Genomic DNA, 20,000 nt, shown 5'->3' with positions numbered 1-20,000 from the left:
TGATTATTTATGAGTACATGACAATAAACTTTGAACTTGATCTTGAACTAGTAGTATTTAGTTTCTCAGAAAGTTCATTCACAGTGATGCCAAGATTACATGGCCACATTAACAAACAATACATGATTTAAAATAAAATAAAATATTTTGTCAACGTTTTGGTCTTGACACAGTTGCCCAAGAGTCCTACTCAAATTCATTATTAATGGGAATATTCGTCATGGTGTATTGCTAATGGAGATTCCAGCTGGGACATACAGTATTGCATGGACTAGTAAGCTAGCGTGACTCACGTGCCTCGTGTCGGTCCCTTCTCCTCCAGCACGTGGACTACGAGACCAAACGCATGCACACGCTGAGGGTTCAGGTGGACAACCGCTACCTGGACCCGCGCTTCCGCTCGCTGGGGCCGTTCCACGACACGGCGCTGGTCAAGGTGGCGGTGGAGGACGAGAACGAGCCGCCCGTCTTCCTGCGGTCGTCGTACGTGATGGAGGTGCCGGAGAGCGCCCCCGCGGGCACCATCGTAGGGGCGGTCAGCGCCATAGACCCCGACAATAACCGCAGCCCTGTCAAGTAGGTGTCATCACACACACAGAGACATACACACACACACACACACACACACACACGGACATACAGTGCACATACACACACACAGACACACACACACACAGACATACAGTACACATACACACACACCCACACACACACACACACACACACACACAGACTAACACACAGACTAACACACAGACACACACACACACACACACACAGACTAACACAGAGACACACACACACACACACACACACACACTCCCTCTCTATGTACTGAAAGCAAGTTTTTATTTATTCTCTCTGTGTACTGAAAAGAGTTCTTAACTCGTTCTCTCGGTGTACTGAATGCATTGCTTCTGCCAACGAGGTGAGAGAGGACACAGTGGGCCACTTCACCACAACACCTGCTTGAGCTCACAAGCTGTTTTGTTGATCAAATCAAGGGACCTCTTTTTAGACTTTAAACGACAGATAACAGGAAATTCAACTTCAAGTAGAACACATTAAATACAAAACACACACACACACACACACACACACAAAACTATCCTCCTAGCTCCTGTTTCTCTGCACTCACGGAAAAATACTGCTTCCAGTACCCACCATGGGTCCTATCTACAAGCCGTCCCCACCAATGTGCCAGTGTGAGCCAACATGGCCGCCACCGCCTGGCTCCACCACAGGACTTCCTGTGTGCGTACATTCCAGTAATATGGGGATGTGTCTGGCATGGGTGAGACAAGTGTGTTTGTGTGTGTGTGTGTAGGTGTTGAGAAGATCTTGGTGTGTGTGTGTGTGTGTGTGTGAGGGCGTTGGATGGTGATAGGTGTGTGTGTGTGTGTGTGTGTGTGTGTGTGTGTGTGTGTGTGTGCGTGTGTGTGTGTGGTGGGTGGGGGGTCCTGCTGAGAGAAGCTCCTCAGGACTGGCATTAAAAGGCCATTATCTCCCGGCGCTAATCGGAGGAGGAGTCTGCCGCCCACTGAATTATGGCGGATATTAGCAAAGCAATTAGCCATTGAACAAACGCCACCGACCAAATGAGAAGAGACACACAGTACAGCTGGGAAGATGAGGAAGGGGGGGATAGATAGAGCCAGAGAGAGAGAGAGAGAGAGAGAGAGAGAGAGAGATGGAGAAAAAAAGGAGGAAAGGGAATTTAGCGATCTGATAAAAATTCGGAGGTTGACAGTCGGGGTGTGGAGATGGAGGTGTAGTGGAGAGAGGGGGGAGAGGGTGGCTTCAGAGTTTCAGAAAGAGCCACACGTTCTCCGTACACACACACACACACACACACACACACACACACACACACACACACACACACACACACACACACACACACACACACACACCCGCGGGGAGGGTAACATCCTCCTCCCATTTCCTGTGCCGCTTGTCCAGCCCATTAATCAAACTGATGTATGGTGTTCATCGGAGAGCACACGAGAGAGAAACAAAACACAAACGTGTAACCCGTGAGTGTGCGTACACACACACACACACACACACACACACACACACACACACACACACACACACACACACCCTCCGTATCTGCGCATGTGTATTCCCCCACTCTAGCGATCAGTGTCAGCGATTAAAACCCTTGGGTCGCACTATTATCTTATTAGAGTGCGCGCGCGGCAGAAGTGTGTCAGCCTCCTGCATTAGCCACTCCCGTATAGCCTCCGCCGCCGCTGCCGCCGCCGCTGCCGCCGCCGCTGTCTCCTCCACCGCCAGACGCTCTCCGAAGCCTCTAAATAGGTCAGACGCCCCGGATCGCCGTGGCAACGTCGGCCACGCCGGCCCCTGGCTAATGATAAACTTCATTAAGCAGCGGAGAGAGAAGGGCATATACTTACCTGTGCCCTGGTCTCCCCGGGGCCAAGGAAAAGGCACCTCGGGCTAATAATGACTAATACCGCTATTACGCGGACGCGCTGTTAACAACGGACATTAGATGTTCCCGCTGGTGGGGATCATTTCATTTTTGCTTCATGCGCTTTCATAGCGATTCAATTATTTTCCATGCGGTTTCACAAATAGGCTTCATTAGCCAGGAGAACGAACCATGTAGGAAACTATCCCTCCGTCAGACTGTTAGCGCTGCGTTGTAACAGTGACTTACAGGTTTGTGATTGTGCGTGCGTCGGAAGAGAGAGCTCGACCTCGGCAGCGCGCTGTTCTTGACCGTCGGTCTCCTTTTTTGTGGGGCAGGTACTCCGTTGACCGGCACACGGATATGGACCGCGTCTTCAACGTGTACCCGGGGAACGGCTCGGTCTACCTCCAGAAGAGCCTGGACCGTGAGACGCTACCCTGGCACAACATCTCCATCAGGGCTGAGGAGTTCAGTAAGTGGCCTGCTACTGCCAAACATCAAAACCCCACTCCTGCCACAGCTTTTAACACTCATTTCAGACTCTACTGTGAGTGGGAGTGAGAGTTGGGGTGGGATCCACCATGAGGGCGGGAATCGAACCCGGGTCGCCGGCATGCGGTGCAGGTCCCCCAGCCAGTCACGCCACGGCTTGGGCCTCAGAATTAGTTTTTATTGGCCAAGTATACTTACAGTACATATGCAAGGAATTTGATTGTTTGATGTTAAAACTCTATGTACTTTTAACAAGTAGACATGTATCGGAACAGTCTTGAAACTGCAAGAAGCTAGAGCTGTGTAAATCAGGCCTGAAATGACGAGGCTAAATCAACTGCTTTTTGATGTGCACTTGCATAACTTCTCGCACTTGATCTGAAGTGCCTGTGACACACTTCTTACATAAGCAAGCTGAGGGATTAATCAACATTGGGGTTGGCGCTCCATCTGACTTAAGAGCGTGAAGCATGTCTTAATGTTATGCTGAACACTGCTAATCCTCTTCATCCTTTGAGTTTTTTGAGGGATCAATCCCCAGAAATCCCATAATAGTTACCCTTAGTTACGGTTGCATGCTGGTCTGCTCGTGTCTTCCCCCAGACAGTCAGAATCAGATCAGCCGGGTGCCCGTGTCCATCAAAGTCCTGGACGTCAACGACAACCCTCCGAGCTTCGCCACCTTCTACGAGACCTTTGTCTGTGAAAACGCCAAGGCTGGACAGGTAAATGCCCCTCACCCCTACCAAACACACACACACACACACTCCTCTTCTTTTTCTTACTCCTCTGTACTTGTCTGTGAAAACGCCAAAGCTGGTGGACAGGTAAATGCCCCTCACCCCTGCCAAACACACCCACAAACACACACACACACACACTTCTTTTTCTTACTTACTTTCTACTCATACCAGTCTTGTCCATCCCTTCTCCATTCTCCCTTCAACCCCCCCCACACCCTTCCCCTCTTAAATCTCTCCATGCCATGTCTGTTCTCCTGGCCCTTGAGTGATGCATCCCCTCTGTTTCTCTCTTCTGATTGCTCGCTCCATCTCTCTCACTCCTTGCCTCCCTCCTCCCCCGCCAGCGCAGATGCCACCAGCGCCGTGCGTCTTTTGAGGGTGACCTTCCTCTGGAGAGGGAAATCTGATAAACCTCGACTTGGGGAATGAGAATGCGGAGAGGAGAGAAAGAGAGAGAAAGAGAGAGAAAGAGAGAGAGAGAGAGAGAGAGAGAGAGAGAGAGAGAGAGAGAGAGGGAAAACATGTTATACTGTAACTCAGGCATTCCGAGGCACACACAGAGGTTTTCTGTAGCCTCCATAATAAGCGTCTCAGTACATTAATAAACCATTCAGGTCCATTATCTCATAAAGGCATGAACATGTAAAAAGATGAATCCAGTATGCCATGAAATACACGCACCTCATGCTCTCATCCTCAGAATACTTCTACACCTCATCGCCAATTCAGTCGCTAAAGAAAATTGAGCAGAAAATGTGACAGAATCAGACACTTGATGGAGAAATACTTACAGGCTGTTACTAATGTGCTAATGTGTGTGTGTGTGTGTGTGTGTGTGTGTGTGTGTGTGTGTGTGTGTGTGTGTGCTTGTGTCTGTCTGGTGTCTCAGAGGATTCAGATGATCAGCGCCACTGATCCGGACGAGCCAATCGGGGGCCAGCGCTTCTCGTTCCATCTTGCGCCCGAAGCCTCGGTCAAAGCCAACTTCACAGTCCGAGACAATAACGGTGTGTTCCCATGACAACAGGCACCATCTGCGGCCGTAATGAGAACATTCATAATGCATTAATTAAGAGTTATAGCTCTTTCAAATAAGATTTATTCCCTCTCCCCACCCCTGACAGAGAGCAGAATGTGTCATAAATCATTACAGATCCAGACTTAAAGTTTCAACTTCTTTAAACTTGGTTTCATTCCTTACACTTGCGCATGATTTTTTCATATCATTCTCTTACACGGGCCATAATAAGATTTCATCATATAAGTACAGCATCAGAAAAGGGTTAGATGTGAGACGCAGTTCACTAGCAGTCAGTGAGTCACGCATCGCCGTGATGAAACCCTGGGTTAGGTCATGGTTGGCCAGTGTCAAGAGTTCTCCGGGTGCTAATTAAACTCTGTGCTGCGTGTCGAACAGACAACACGGCGATGATCCTGACGCTGCGCAGCGGCTACAGCCGCCTCCACCGCAGCCGCTACCTCATCCCCGTGGTGATCGCCGACGGCGGGAGCCCCACGCTGAGCAGCACCAACACGCTGACGGTGCGCGTGTGCTCGTGCGACCGCGACGGCAACATGAAGCTGTGCAACGCCGAGGCCCAGGCGCTGACCGCCGGACTCAGCACCGGAGCACTGGTGGCCATCCTGCTCTGCGTCTGCATACTACTGAGTAAGTACTGCGCTCCCATCCACAGTATACTAGCACTGCTGTGCATCAACAAACAGCACTCACTGATAGATAGATAGATAGATAGATAGATAGATACTTTATTGATCCCCAAGGGGAGAGTGATGCACTTATTCTAGTTGCACTCTACCCTTTCTGTTTTAATTTTCCTAGAATTGTTGTGAGAAAAAGCTTAAACTGTTTACCATGTTGTAAGTGGCTCTGGCTAAAGAGCGTCAGCCAAATGTAATGAAATGTAACATACTGCTCAGAGTGTCTATCCATCTGTACTTATTCAACTCTACATCATCCCCCTTGGAATTGTAAGGTTCTGTCTGCATTCTAAATAGTTCTGAGATATTGAGCTTCAACATTTTAGAATTTCATATATTGATATGTGGAACAAGCCTTTTATGTCCAAAAATGCACACAACTTCAAGAAACACCTCATCTCACCTTTTGATGTTGTCATAGAATAAGATTGCCAGTTAGGCTACTCAGTTTGGACAAAAATGTCAGAGAGAACATTGCGATTCGAAGGGGACAATATGGCAATATGATCATTGAGGTCATACGACTGGACTCATAAATGTAACACAATGTAGGAATTTCTTTTCATTACTTTTCAACATACTAGGTTCCCATTTAGTGCTAAACCAATGAAAAGGCTCATACACCGGCAATGACAACTAAACATTTTGGATGTGCACTGGCAATGTCAGCAACCCCATTATCTGTATTGAGTTATTGCACAACATAATGCATTTGGAGTCGTTACTTTAAGGTCAAAGAGCTACATTTTGAAGAGTGTATTTCTTTCCGTATTGACATGTAGATCAATAATGTTCTAATCAATATCTAGCAATCTTATGACCAAAAAGAACACTGCATTGTATGCCATTTAAATGCTGTGAAGAATGTCATATGAATCCTGGTGGCTCATGGAGGATGATGGACTAAAAGCACTGGGTCGACATATGAAAACGTTCTTTGTCCAGGCAGAAATATTTTGGTACAAAATGGCTTTCTCTTGGACGTTCCGTGCTGATCTCAAATGGAAAGGCATGTCTGTTGTGATTCAGAGAAAACAAGCGTGTGCAGTAACTCTTCTCAATTATTGTTGTCAATATTTTGAGTTTTTGACTCTGCAACCTTGAAGTGTTTTTATGTGTGTGTATGTGTGTGTTTCTCTTGTGCTAAACCCAACCCAATATCTCCCCTGTCCCTGTAACCTCGATGTCTGTCATCATAGTAGTCATGGGTCAGTTTCTGTGTTGTCCACGGTCATTATGCTGTCTCTGCCTCCGCGCTTCACCAACTCATCTTGTTGCCGCTCTCCTTCGCTGCCTCCTTCCCCCCGTCCCTTCATATTTCAATGTCACATTTTGGTATTGTTTCGAGAGTCCTTGAGAATCATGTTGTTATCCCTGTTCTTTTCCATATAACAACTCCTGCTGCTGCTTCTGCTGCCATCCCTCCTGCTCTCTCTCTCTATCTCTCTCTCTCTCTCTCTCTCTCCCGCTCTCTCTCTCTCTCTCTCTCTCTCTCTCTCTCTGAACCCACTTTTCTCTTCATCTCTGAAGTTGCGTTGTCATTTGTCTCCATATCGATCTCTGCTTTTCTCACTCTCCCTTTCTTTGTTGCAACTTCTTTTTTTTTTTTTTTACTTTCTCCTCAATGTCATGTTGTTCGCTGTCTCCATAGTGACCATGTTGTCGCCTCTTTCTCTCTCTCTCTCTCTCTCTCCCCCTTCCTCCTTCTCTTCCCCCTTCTTTTGTCGTCCCTTTTCTCTCTCGCTCTCTCTCTCCAGTGCTGGTGGTGCTGTTTGCCGCCCTGCGGCGCCAGCGCAAGAAGGAGCCGCTGATCATCTCCAAGGAGGACGTGCGCGACAACGTGGTCAGCTACAACGACGAGGGCGGCGGCGAGGAGGACACGCAGGCCTTCGACATCGGCACGCTGCGCAACCCCGAGGCGCTGGAGGACAGCAAGCTGCGGCGCGACATCATCCCCGACGCCCTCTACCCGCCGCTGCCGCGCAGGCCTCCCCCGTCGTCGGCGGCGGCGGCGATCGGCGGCGCCGGGTCCGGCGCGGTGCCGGGGGCCCTCCGGGACAACGCCGACGTGCGGGACTTCATCGCCCAGCGGCTGGCGGAGAACGACTCGGACCCGACGGCGCCGCCGTACGACTCGCTGGCCACCTACGCGTACGAGGGCAGCGGATCGGTGGCGCACAGCCTGAGCTCGCTGGAGTCGGCGGCCAGCGACGGCGACCACGACTACAACTATCTGAGCGACTGGGGCCCGCGCTTCAAGAAGCTCGCCGACATGTACGGCACCGAGGACAGCGACAAGGATTCTTAACGCCGCCGCCACCGCCTGGGTGGCCACCAGGGACTTGGAGGAGGAACGGTCAAGAAAACACACACACACACACACACACACACACACACACAGTCCCTTACGAAAACTCGGTCTCTCTTTTACATACATACAGTACACACACACACACACACACACACACACACACACACACAAATAAACTAGAGCGGACATTGTGCACTCTGCAGGCTCCGGGGACAAACTGTCCCCCAGTGGCCCTGTGGCTCGGACCTGCGTCACGAGAAAGACGGGAACTCCTGCAAAGGCTTCGACTTTCTATCTTCTTTTCTCTTTGTTCTCTTTTTTTGTTGTTTTCTTTTCTTTTCCCCCAAGTGCCCTTTTTAAAAAGAACCGCTGTCACACCACTAAGCCTGAGCCTTTGGGACAACCAGGAAGTACCTCTCATCGCTTGACCTCAAGCCGTGCAGAACAGAGCCCTCGACCTCTGACCTTTTGACTCCTGGGCTGATATTAGTCAGTATTAGTTGCTCCCGCTCAGAGCAGTGAAGCTCTCTGAGGGAAAAAGAAAAAAAAAAGAAAAAGAAATAAACACACGAGAGCGACAGACCTCTCTTCTCAGCCCTGACTCTGTATAGGAAAAACACTTTTACTTTTGTCCTTACTTTTTCATCTTCTCAAAGCATCTGCTACACTTATGGAAAAGTGGGCAGTCATGAAGATGTATTCACACACACACACACACACACACACACACACATACTCCCACAACCCATGCAGAAGCTCATAGACACATTGCAGTGCTTGGGGGGCTAGGGGATGTATTGGCGTATTGTGAGTTCAACGACTATGTTTACTGTAACTCAGATACAATATGCTGCCTTATTGTGTTTGTTGGTTAGACACCCACACACATACACACAAACACACATAATAAACACACCTTTAGGGCAGGATAAGAATGCTCTACAGTCGCCAGGTTCAACACAAACCCACACTTCACTTAGAATCACACCTCAGTAAACACCAAAATAAACGTCTCAAATCCAGGAGTCATCGAAAGTGTATAAAAAGTGTACCCATAATGCTCTGGTTGAAGATAGAAGAGGTTTTATGTGTGTGTGTGTGTGTGTGTGTGTGTGTGTGTGTGTGTGTGTGTGTGTGTGTGTATGTAATTGAGTGAGTGAATTCTGTTAGTTATTCTTGACTGCACAAGGTGAAGCATCACTGTTCCAGATACAGCGCAGGTCTCTTTAACTGGTGTGTTAATGACTTTTATACATCTGTTGACTCAAAATGGCACAGTTTGGTTTCAGTCCAGGTACTCTACACAAAAGAGGGAAGCAGAGTAGTGAAGTGAAAAGGAAGAGAAAATGTCAATGAAAAAAAGTGGATAGATGTTGTAGAAAAGGAAAAAGATAGAGCAGTTAGAGATTTAATCTTACAGAGCCAGATGGTAAAATCAATACGGGAGAAAGAGAAAGATTTGAGACAAGCTGCATCCAAACACACACACACACACACAACCGTTTGGTAGAACTGAGCACTTTGATAGGTTACAAGAAATACAAGCAAGCAAAGACTGCAAAATCCCCCAGGTCACATTTTCCAAATCCTCACAGGTCATTAATTACACATCAATTACTCATTTATAAACATATGAATACTGTAATTACAACCCACTCCACTCAACCATTCTCTTTTAGGCTAAACACACTAAGAATCAAAAAATATTTCAACACACACACACACACACCATTCCACCTATTATATACTAGCTATATGACACTGTTTTCCAGTAGCCGGTGGATTAGTGTAGACAATCGGTGGGGAGGGGAGGGTTAGACACGTTTGTGGTGACTATTTGTGAAAGCGCTTAATGTGGCTTCTTTACAAGCCTTTAGCTGAAAGCTCTTTACACAGACTGGAGACACATGTTGCTGGATTACCACACATTAACAAGAAGAACACTAAAGACGAAGGCGGATGATCATCGGAGTGGTTTTGTTGTTGTTATCACTGTAACAGGAGACTGGAGGACCTCGACAGATATCGTACGCCGTCCTCCCGTCGTTTTCTTGCTGGTTGTCAGAGGGAGAGAGCACACAATGGAGTGACCGCTTGTCCAAGGCGCTCTGGGGACAAATCTAGGAATGGACGTAGCCCTACAGAGACAACGGACAAGGTGGTCTTTCACTCCGGGACATGAAATGAAAAAATGACCGAAAGGAACGGACGACCGACCGTCAGGATCACTGGACAGCTTTTGCGTGTGTGTGCTCGCTTGCGCTCTCTCTCTGAATGTTTGTGTAGATACAGGAAGCCTGGCTGCAGAGCCTGCCCGTGTGTCTTATGTCCTGTGGGTGAAGTCGTGTAGTCTGACTGTGCGAGTTTGTGCATTTTATTTTTATTTTTTGGGGGGGCGGGTGGTGGTGGGGGGGGTTCTCTTTTTCTTTTTTGTCGCCTCGACAGCGAGAGCATCACACAGGCAGGTGCCTCCACCCGTCATTTACGCTTTGTACGATGTGATATTTTGTACCAAAATATTTATATAACTCTGTATGATTAAAAATATGTTGAAAGTCCAGTCTGCTGAGTGTTAGTGTGCGTGTGTGTATGAGTGTGTGTGTGAGTGCACGAGCACACACACACTGTAGGGAGAAGGGCGCAGAACAAACCGGCATAGTTGTCGTCGAGGCTTCTGGGTTAACCCTCCGCACGGCGACAGGGAACGCGAGAGGAGAGCGAGAGAGCGCCGGTTTCATAGCCTGATTACATGCTAACCAAACGGAAGTGACTCTTAATTAGACACAATCTATAATTAACATCTTTTGGCAACAGAAAATTCGCAGAGCGAGCAAGAGAGAAAGACCAAATATGCGAGAGAGAAAGGGAGAGAATAATGGTTGAGGGGAGAAAGAAAAAAAAAAGAAATTGTTTGCAGTGCAGAAGCAGATGCGAGGCAGATGGTTCCATTTTAGATAATATTCTGTTTAATTGAATCCGATTAACCCCCTCACCGCTGGGTAGCGCAGCGTGAGTTCTCCTGCGGCTGATAGACCGGTCATCTCCACTGTACTGTACGCCGCCTTTGGATGTGAACACAGTACAGGCTGAGTCAGCAACAGCTATCAGCATTCGCCATGGCAACAGAACACAATTACAGGAAATACACAAGCCAAAAAAGTTGGAATTCACTTCTGTTACGATTTATTACCAAGACAGGGGTTTCTTTTAAAACATGTACACAGACAACTCCATAACATACAAAACACACACATACACAGCTTCAGATAGATTAGAAAAGTTTAAGAGAAACATCCAAGGGATCGTACACCAGAAAAACAAGGATAATCATCATAATGCCACTCATGTACCACCTCAATGTGAATTTTCAGACCACCTCTTGAATACTCAAAAGTGTTGTGATGAATTCGATGAGGGACAGAAATCAGTAAACTGCTAGTCTGTCTGTTCAACTGTTATATTGCAAAGCCTTCTTTCCACATGTGCTATTGAATTCCTGACGAAAATGCTGTGGCCATTTTGCCAACATTCACAACTGCCTCAGAAGTTCCTCATTGTCCAAGTCTGTGAATAGAGACTGTGCACGTTGCTTATTACATCTAATGCATATGTAGAAGGACTCTTTTCAGTAATGCTTTGCATAAAATTGCGTTGCTTTGTTCCTCCCACAAAGTTGTCTAATGGCGTCTAAACATTTGAAGCATAGAGGTCTTTCATAGACGTTTTCTTTATTTCTTTGGAGAAGGAAACACAAGGCCACTGTGAATTCCAAACTGTATAGAAACGGATTGGCATGACCATTCCCCCTGGGGAAAACAACCCCACAAATGAAACCGTTTCCACCAAGGGAATGACCGGGAGTGGACAGAATGTCAATTCTAGCATGACCTATCTCTTTGACATGATGGTGAAACAGTTCAATCCCCATGATGAAGTCTGTGAGCTGCTGGCGTGTGTGCATTCCCGATAGGGCACCGTCCCCCGTCCCCTTGTGATGACCTCTGACATCACTTCCTGCCGTCTTCGCCGTCATCGCTCTCACGCTCCTGTCGCTCGCGCTCTCTCCTCATCTCCTTCAGCTCCTGGCGGTACTTCCTCTCGATGAAGCGCTTCTGGTGGGCCATCTGCGGGAAGTTATCTAGACACACACACACACACACACACACACACATCAGCAGGAGCACAGGCAGGTTAATCTCTCTCTATCTACTCTGGTCGCTGGCCGGGTGATGGAGGAATTCCTCACACACGCCTCTTTATGTCAAAGGCATCGCCCAATGGCTGTTCAAGACTGAACAAAATGGATGCTTTGCAACAGACAAATATTCCAACCATGACATTTTCATGTGTGTGTGGGTCATTCTATAATTTGGGGTACATTTCTCACCTCCAAGATAAACATTTAGATATTTTCAGAAATCTTTATGGAATCAATTTTGAAACAATTATGCCTATTAAGACCATCTTTCACCAATAACAATACTTGATTTATATTTTAGTCCAAATGTATCCGCAAAATATTAAATGACTTGGGAGGATTGCATATTTCCAATCAAATATGCAAGCACGCATAAACACACACGCACACACACACAGACGCATGGACCCACACACACAGAGACACACACACACACACACACACACGCACTAACAGTGACAGATTTTTTTTTTTTTTAATAAATGCTGGAGGTCTTACAAGTTTAAGTATAACTTTTAAGCGTGCTCTATGACTACAAGAAGTTTAATGATTAAAAACTCATTCCATATTTAGTTTTCTCTACACTTGAAATGTACTCGCAAATACAGAATGACCCTTGTGTGTGTGTGTGTGTGTGTGTGTGTGTGTGTGTGCATAACGGTAGACCTACGTGCCTTTTGACTGAGAGAAATAGATTAATAGTGAAACGTAATCTGTCGAGCAGCAGCTCTGCTGCCACAGTGCATCTGCATCAAAGCAGGCTTTAAAACATGCACACACACAGAGGTAGCAGGTTTTAAAACGCGCAAACACACACACACACACACACACACACACACACACACACACACACACACACACACACACACACACACACACACAGGTAGCCATGCATGTACTGTACACCCTCCCTCCAACACAACACCTAATACTCAAGAAGCACAACATACAGTAGTCTTGCACGAAGAGCATTCACAGGTTACGTCGAATTGAAGATGGATGTACGCTCACACGCACAGAGCAAGCAGCACAGCAGTGCAAGTCACACACAATCTAAAATTGCTGCCTTTCCATGTCAGCTCTGAAGTCCACTTCAAATTCTCAATAGTTGAAAGTGGAATAAAGGGAATAAAAAACACAGTGGAGAGGAGTAGAGGAGTACTGGGGAGAAAAGGAGGAGAGGAAGAGTGGAGGAGTACTGTGGAGAAAAGGAGGAGTGGAAGAGTGGAGGAGTACTAGGGAGAAAAGGAGGAGTGGAGGAGTACTGTGGAGAAAAGGAGGAGTGGAAGAGTGGAGGAGTGCTGTGGAGAAAAGGAGGAGTGGAAGAATGGAGGAGTACTGGGGAGAAACGGAGGAGTGGAATAATGGAGGAGTACTGGGGAGAAAGGGGAGAAAAGGAGGAGTGGAGGAGTACTGGGGAGGGAAGGATGAGTGGAAGAGTGGAGGAGAGAGAAGGAGGAGTGGAGGAGTGGAAGAGAACAGGGAGGACAGAAGGAGGGAGGAACAGAGGGAGAGGGCACGCAAGATGAGAGGAGAGAAAACCATCACTACTGGTCTGTTACAGGATGACTCATGCATATTGGTGCTGATGGTGTGTGTGTGTGTGTGTGTGTGTGTGTGTGTGTGTGTGTGTGTGTGTGTGTGTGTGTGTGTGTGTGTGTGTGTGTGTTGTTGAGGCATTCGTGCTTGAAAGTAAGTCTGCGTAGGTGGACATTCATAGTTGTTTTGGTGAACATGATTCGTGATAGGTGGCTTGTGCATATCGTTTCTCTCTGTGTGTGTGTGTGTGTGTTTGTGTGCATGAGTTTCACCAAATATTAAAACATTAAACACACAGGGTCAGGCAGCTGCCACCATCAGCAACCCCCCCCCCCCACCCTTCCACACACACACACACACACACACACACACACACACACACACACACACACACACACACACACACACACACACACACACACACACACACACACACACACACACACACACACACACACACACACACACACACACACACACACCTCCATCAGATTGGGGCTGATGAATGATGCTGCTGCTGCTGAAATGGAGACTTCCTCCATCTCCAAAGACAGCAGCTTCCCAACTCTCACTGACACACCGGGGGGTGTGGGGGGGGTGTGGTGCGGGCAACATCTTTCATTAACACTGGGAGGCCTCTTGATGGCATGTGTGTGTGCATGAAATGCTTTGTTTACCTTCACTGTGTTGCCAGAGTGGGGACACAATTAGGGGGGGAGGATTGCATATTTCCAATCAAATATGCAAGCACGCATAAACACACACACACACACACACACACAGACGCATGGACCCACACACAATGACACACGGACACACGGACACACAGACACACGGACACACAGACACACAGACACACAGACACACAGACACACAGACACACAGACACACAGACACACAGACACACAGACACACAGACACACAGACACACAGACACACAGACACACAGACACACAGACACACACAGCATTTCTAGGAAACAATCTACTATTATGGGCCAAATGTCCTCCACTATTGAAGAGATTCTCTCCTCAGGCCACCACAGACTGCATCTTGTCCTTGCTGACATGGACAGCAAAGTGTGTCCTGCAGCAGCCGATGTTTGCGGATGTTTGCTTGGCAAGTGGTATTCCGTTGTGCTTGTGGCCCTGCTATGTTTCAATACTGCGTTACATATCTTACAAACAACGGCCTTCTTTTGGGTCAAATGGGTCCTACACAATACTTTTCGCTCTCTTCTTTTTTTTTGCTCAAACACACACACAAACATAAAATGACAATCAAGACAAACAAAGACACACACAGGTACACAATGACACTCCAACAGAGGTGAATAATACATACACATACCATGGCTCTCAAACGGAGACTTACAATGGCATACAAACACACAGGGAAACAGAATGACAAAGTCACTCATACCTATGATGACTCTCAGCCACACAAAGACAAACACATTCACTTACTCACAGCTAGACCATTGCAGACACACAAGGACACTCTCACATACTAAAACACAAAGGCACTCAGAGACACACACAGAGAGCCACACACACATGTGCACACAATGAAGCACACACACACACACACACACACACACATTCAGGAAGGGGATGCAGACAAAGCAGACGCTCAACGTGTCTGAAAAGGTTGGTAATGGAATCAGGCGAAAAATTAAAAAGCTAAAGAGCGCTCGTTGTAGGCCTCAATAATGATCTCTCTGCACAACAGTGCAGTGTGTGCGGCCCATCGTCCTCCTGCCTGAGCCACTCATTCACTTGACACACAGCACACTACGCTCACCATTTACCCACAAGCCCTTATTCCCCCCTGCTCTGCTCATACTGTGATGTTCTTGTCTTTCGATGTAGAGTATTTTTTGTTTGTTTGTTTGTGTGTGTGTGTGTGTGTGTGTGTGTTTCTATATGAGGAACTAATGATGTACTGTACCAGCCCTAAGTCGAAAGTATCTTTAGATAACACAGACTTTGACAACAAATTAAGATTTAATATGCAAAAACATCTAAATTAATTTCCGTACATTTTTCTTTTTTTAATTATGGTGAATTTCAGGCAATATAAATCAACCTCAAATTAGGTTGTTTTTACTAGATGTATCTTTACTTTCAAAATCAAATCACATCACATCAAATCAAGCCAAATGCAGTTCGATTGATATTACATGTAGAACACAATATAAACTTGAACTTAGTCACCTGCCTGTTCTTATAGCAACAAACGAAACAAACTGGGCTAGGGGCCACACAGCAGTGGTAAATGTGCTACATCTCAGCTATGAATGGTAGCAGTGCTGTGTGGCAGTGTCAATGTTTCTGCACTCTTGAGAAACAATGTGAATTCATCATCTCTAGAAATAGTTCAAGCATTCACCTTAGAATTGTGATTGGCAGACTCAAATAAATTAAAGTGCGTGTGTGTGTGTGTGTCTAAAGGTGGAGAGAAAAACACAAATAAATTAAAGTGTGTGTGTGTGTGTGTGTGTGTGTGTGTGTGTGTGTGTGTGTGTGTGTCTGTCATGGATTAAAGTGAAAAAAAACTCATCTGACTGAAATTTTTTTGTCCAATTTTTTTTTTTAATTGACACACGCAAGTGAGGCAAATCAAAGGGCCTTAGCGTAGACCTACATAAAATAGGGCCATACAGACTAATTGTACCCTCCGTTTACAAGTAACACATTATAAAGTAGGCCTAGCTATTCAATACTGCACACTGTTGCTTATTAAGAGTGCTCCGAGGGCCGGCCATAGCCCGTTGGCCGCCCCCCCCCCCCCCCCCCCCCCCCAGAGAAGAAAAATAGGGGGTTGGGGGTGTCACAGTCACCCCCGAGAAAAATTATTAAATACTGTTATGTAAATGCATAAATTCTGTGCACTTTCAGTCAGAGATTAGGGCCAGCATTATGCCTAAAATGCATGTATGTCTCCAAAACATTCCTCACCTGTTATCAGACATGCATGAAAACAATTAAAGCTCACAGCCATTGGTTAACCGTCAGATAGGCCTCTGTTATTGAAGATTTGGAATAATTGATTTGAAATGTAATATGCTAAAGAATTCTGATGTTTTCTTATGTCAGGATATAATTTGGTGTAACTTTACTTAGTGTGATTAGGTGACATGTTGTTTAATTAAAGGTGCATGTCACTTTAAGACGTTTTAGTTGTTGGGTAAGAACGTGATGCACGGCAGAAATGTTAGGAGTACCACGGTATTTCTGACCGTGTTGGTCGTGTCAATTGTATGAGAACTGTGCTGTTTGTTACAATAAACATTCAAGAATATTAACTGGAAGACAAGACGTTTTTAAAAGAACACGCGTCAGTCATAGGACTCCTATTATATAAGTTTGGTTTATTGGAAACGGACCTACGACTTTCTCTTTGAAGAAGACAAATTAGGCAAACTGTATAGACATAGCCTAAGCTACTGGATCCTTTAGAATTGTATAAATTAACCTTGTTGGCTTATTATAATTATTTTTAGAGAAATTAGCAGTTAAACTAAACAGTAGTATAGCCTAATAGTGGCGTGGCGCAGACACACACTTTTCCATTGTCTGTCTCTGCGTTTCGGGCGCACCCGACTCTATTAATAATGACCGAAAGTAGGCTATATCCATGTTCTTTTTGACTATTCATCTTTAAGCTCCCCAACACTGCCGACCTCTAAGTAGTCTAATTTGATGAGATCGGTGAACTAGCAAATGCGGACAAGATGTCATCGCAAACAACGCAGAACTTTGCGCAGCTAGTGCGTGGATGTCCTGAAGCTATTCTTACTATTGCAACTGGCGAAACTACTGTTTATTTTCATTTTACTTTTATGAAGAATAATTAGCCCAAATCATAGACTAATTAAACCGAAAAAACGACAGCTTTCCTGAACTTCTGCAAAGCTTGTTTAACCTACAAAAGCCTAATAAATCAAGACTGTTCTTTCATCTGTTTCAATTGGCCTTTCTCTCGTTTATTATTGTATAATTATGATGATGATGATGATTATTAGTAGTAGCAGCCTAATAGTGGTAGTAGTCTAGTAGTAGCCTGATGTTCATCAACGCAGTTGCACGAACGCATTTATTTATTTATTTTGCGCACAACGAAGATTTTAACATAGGCTAAAACACAGGCCTATCACAAAACAGGGTTCAACAAGAGGTGTAACCATCACTGCAGCTTGCAAGGGAGATCGCGCCGCAGCCCCCCCCCCCCCCCCCCCCCCCCCAATATTTTCTCCCCGGATCTGCATCAATCTCATGATTGACCTCTAGCGCCTCCGGTTGACGGAAATCCGTCATATGACGGAAAACTTTAATCCATGGTGTCTGTGTGTGCGTGTCTAATGGTAGAGAGAAACACACAAATAAATTAAAGTGTGTGAGTGTGTGTGTGAGTGTGTGTGTGTGTGTGTGTGTGTGTGTGTGTGTGTGTGTGTGTGTGTGTGTGTATGTGTGTGTGTGTGTGTGTGTGTGTGTGTGTGTGTGTGTCTGTGTGTGTGTTTGTTTCTAATGGTGGACATAAAAATACCTGATGGGAAGATAAGGGGAGGAAGGGCTTCAGGACAGTGGAGAGGAAAGGGTGTGAGCAAGAGAAGAAACAGAAGCCCTTTGCACACTGAAAGCCGGCACACTGGCAGTAAGGTGGAGCTGGGAATTAATATTCCGCCAATATTCCTCCTTTCAAAAAAGTCGCCACGGGAAGAAAGATAGACCACGAGGACCAGTGTTTTGGTCGAATGCACTCAACCATTTTTGATGGTGTTGAGTGGCGGAAGCAGTTCCGTATGTCGCGGCGTAGGCATAGTTTTGAATTTATGTTGGGACTTGTTGAACAACTAACTGACGACAGCCACTGGAGCCTTGAGTCAGACTTGCCATTGCATTGTGGTGGTTTGCTACCCCGTCAGAATACAGGTCGATCAGCTGTATTTTTGGCGTTGTAGTTAGCCTACAACTGTGTGCATGATTGAGCATGAAGTTAGTGCAGTGTTGCTTGCATGCGTGGGATTCGTCTTCAGGAAACAGTCGACAGTTTTGCTGCGTAGGGGTGTCCGATGTTCAGTGATCTGACAGCTGTGCTCAGCTGTTTGCTGATTTTCAATCTCGCGGCTGTGGGTCGCACAACTCGCGTGATCCAACAGCTCCGTCCATCTCACAGAAAAGCTGGTACATTGACCACTTCACACTGCAGTGGAGCCGGCAGTAAGTGGACCCCCAGAGGAGGAATATTCCCGGCGTAAAATTGACTGCAAGCGCGCCACCTCCCGTGTGAAAGCTCGGGCCGGGCCGCAAAAAAAAAGACCGCAAATTGGCGGCGTGCTGTTCAGAGTGAAAGCACCTAGAGATAGGGAGAGTGGACAGGAGGGTGGACGACAGGACAGTGGACAGAGGGAGAATGGACAGAGGGAGACGGGGCCAGACAGAAGAGGCAGACAAATCAACTAAAGAGAAAGAAGGAGGGGAGGAAGAGGAGGGAGGAAGAGGAGCAGAAACAAACAAAACAAGGCGGTGGCACGTGCGTGCGTGCGTGCGTGCGCGTTCGCCGGAGGAAGAGGAAGGGTGTCTGGGCGCAGCCCGAGGAGCCAGACGGATGATATTAAACGCAGTGACCTTTTCAGCCGGCATCGCTAATCTAGTCACACGAAACGGCAATTTATGAGGGGGGGAAACGTTCATTTACCAGCAATGAGCATCATTCCATCACTCTGACAGCTGGCTGCGCCAGAAAGAGAGAGAGGGAGAGAGGGAGAAAGAGAGAGAAAGAGCGCAAAAGAGACAGAGAGAGAGAGAGAGAGGGAGAGAGAGAGGGAAAGAGAGGGAAAGAGAGAGAAAGAGAGAGAAAGAGAGAGAGAGGAGTGTACAAGAAAAGCGTGGAGAGAGGCTGGCTGGGAGGGAGGGAGGGAGAAGAAGGGAGACTGAGAGTAAACTTGAGAGAAAAAAGGAGCGCTAAGAAAAGAAAGCAAGAGAGAGCAGGAGATAAATAGGGAAGAGGGAGAAGGAGAAAGGAATGAGCCAGAGCATGGAGGAGGAAAAGGCAAAAAAACAACACACACACACACACACACACACACACACACACACGGGACTTCGTTTAATAGGAGAGAAGAGGAAAGGAGAGCGAGTGAGGGATGCAGAAAAGGAGAGGGAAGGAGAGAGAGGGAGAGGGAGAGGGGAAGGGGAGAGGTGAGGGAGAAGCAGGCTGTGCTAATATTTTATGTGGCAGAGGGGTTGGGGGCCGACTAACCACATCAATCACACAAGACTGGAGGCCTCATTTAAGACTGCAGTTACATCAGAGCTCACATCGGCACACACTCTCCCGTGTAATATGCACACACACACACACACACGTGTGTGTGTGTGTACCTGCACAGTGAGTCACAGCCAATTAATCCACCTACTTTTTTTTAATGGACTGTTTGATTAATGCACTAGTTAAGATGAAGGGGCCAAAATCACGGACATCATTTCACACACACACACACAAACACACACACACACACACACATACAAAAAACATGACCTAATTCACATG

General features: G+C 46.7%; 2 protein-coding genes across 4 annotated transcripts in view; one reads left to right on the top strand and one right to left on the bottom strand.

Moving 5' to 3' along the window:
• Nucleotides 1–10,094, top strand: part of LOC134066187 (cadherin-6-like) — a gene marked incomplete at its 5' end in the record, with an annotated part of 33,954 nt that extends 23,860 nt beyond the window's left edge. The window contains 6 exon segments of the mRNA XM_062521430.1: nt 323–576; nt 2,779–2,915; nt 3,539–3,660; nt 4,568–4,685; nt 5,096–5,347; nt 7,155–10,094. Coding sequence (XP_062377414.1) covers nt 323–576; nt 2,779–2,915; nt 3,539–3,660; nt 4,568–4,685; nt 5,096–5,347; nt 7,155–7,705 — 1,434 coding nt within the window. The 3' untranslated portion in view covers nt 7,706–10,094.
• A 774-nt stretch (nt 10,095–10,868) lies between these two features.
• The window catches only part of drosha (drosha ribonuclease III), an 81,873-nt gene continuing 72,741 nt past the window's right edge, over nt 10,869–20,000 (bottom strand). For all 3 annotated transcript variants that reach the window (XM_062520956.1, XM_062520957.1, XM_062520958.1), the window contains one exon: nt 10,869–11,846. In XM_062520956.1, coding sequence (XP_062376940.1) covers nt 11,716–11,846 — 131 coding nt within the window. In that variant the 3' untranslated portion in view covers nt 10,869–11,715. The remainder of the gene's footprint in view (nt 11,847–20,000) is intronic.

Source organism: Sardina pilchardus, chromosome 19 (genome assembly GCF_963854185.1).
Source record: "Sardina pilchardus chromosome 19, fSarPil1.1, whole genome shotgun sequence".
In the NCBI taxonomy this organism is placed as follows: Eukaryota; Metazoa; Chordata; class Actinopteri; order Clupeiformes; family Clupeidae; genus Sardina; species Sardina pilchardus.
The sequence above is the reverse complement of the archived record's forward strand: the minus strand, read 5'-3'. Positions and strand labels throughout refer to the sequence as shown.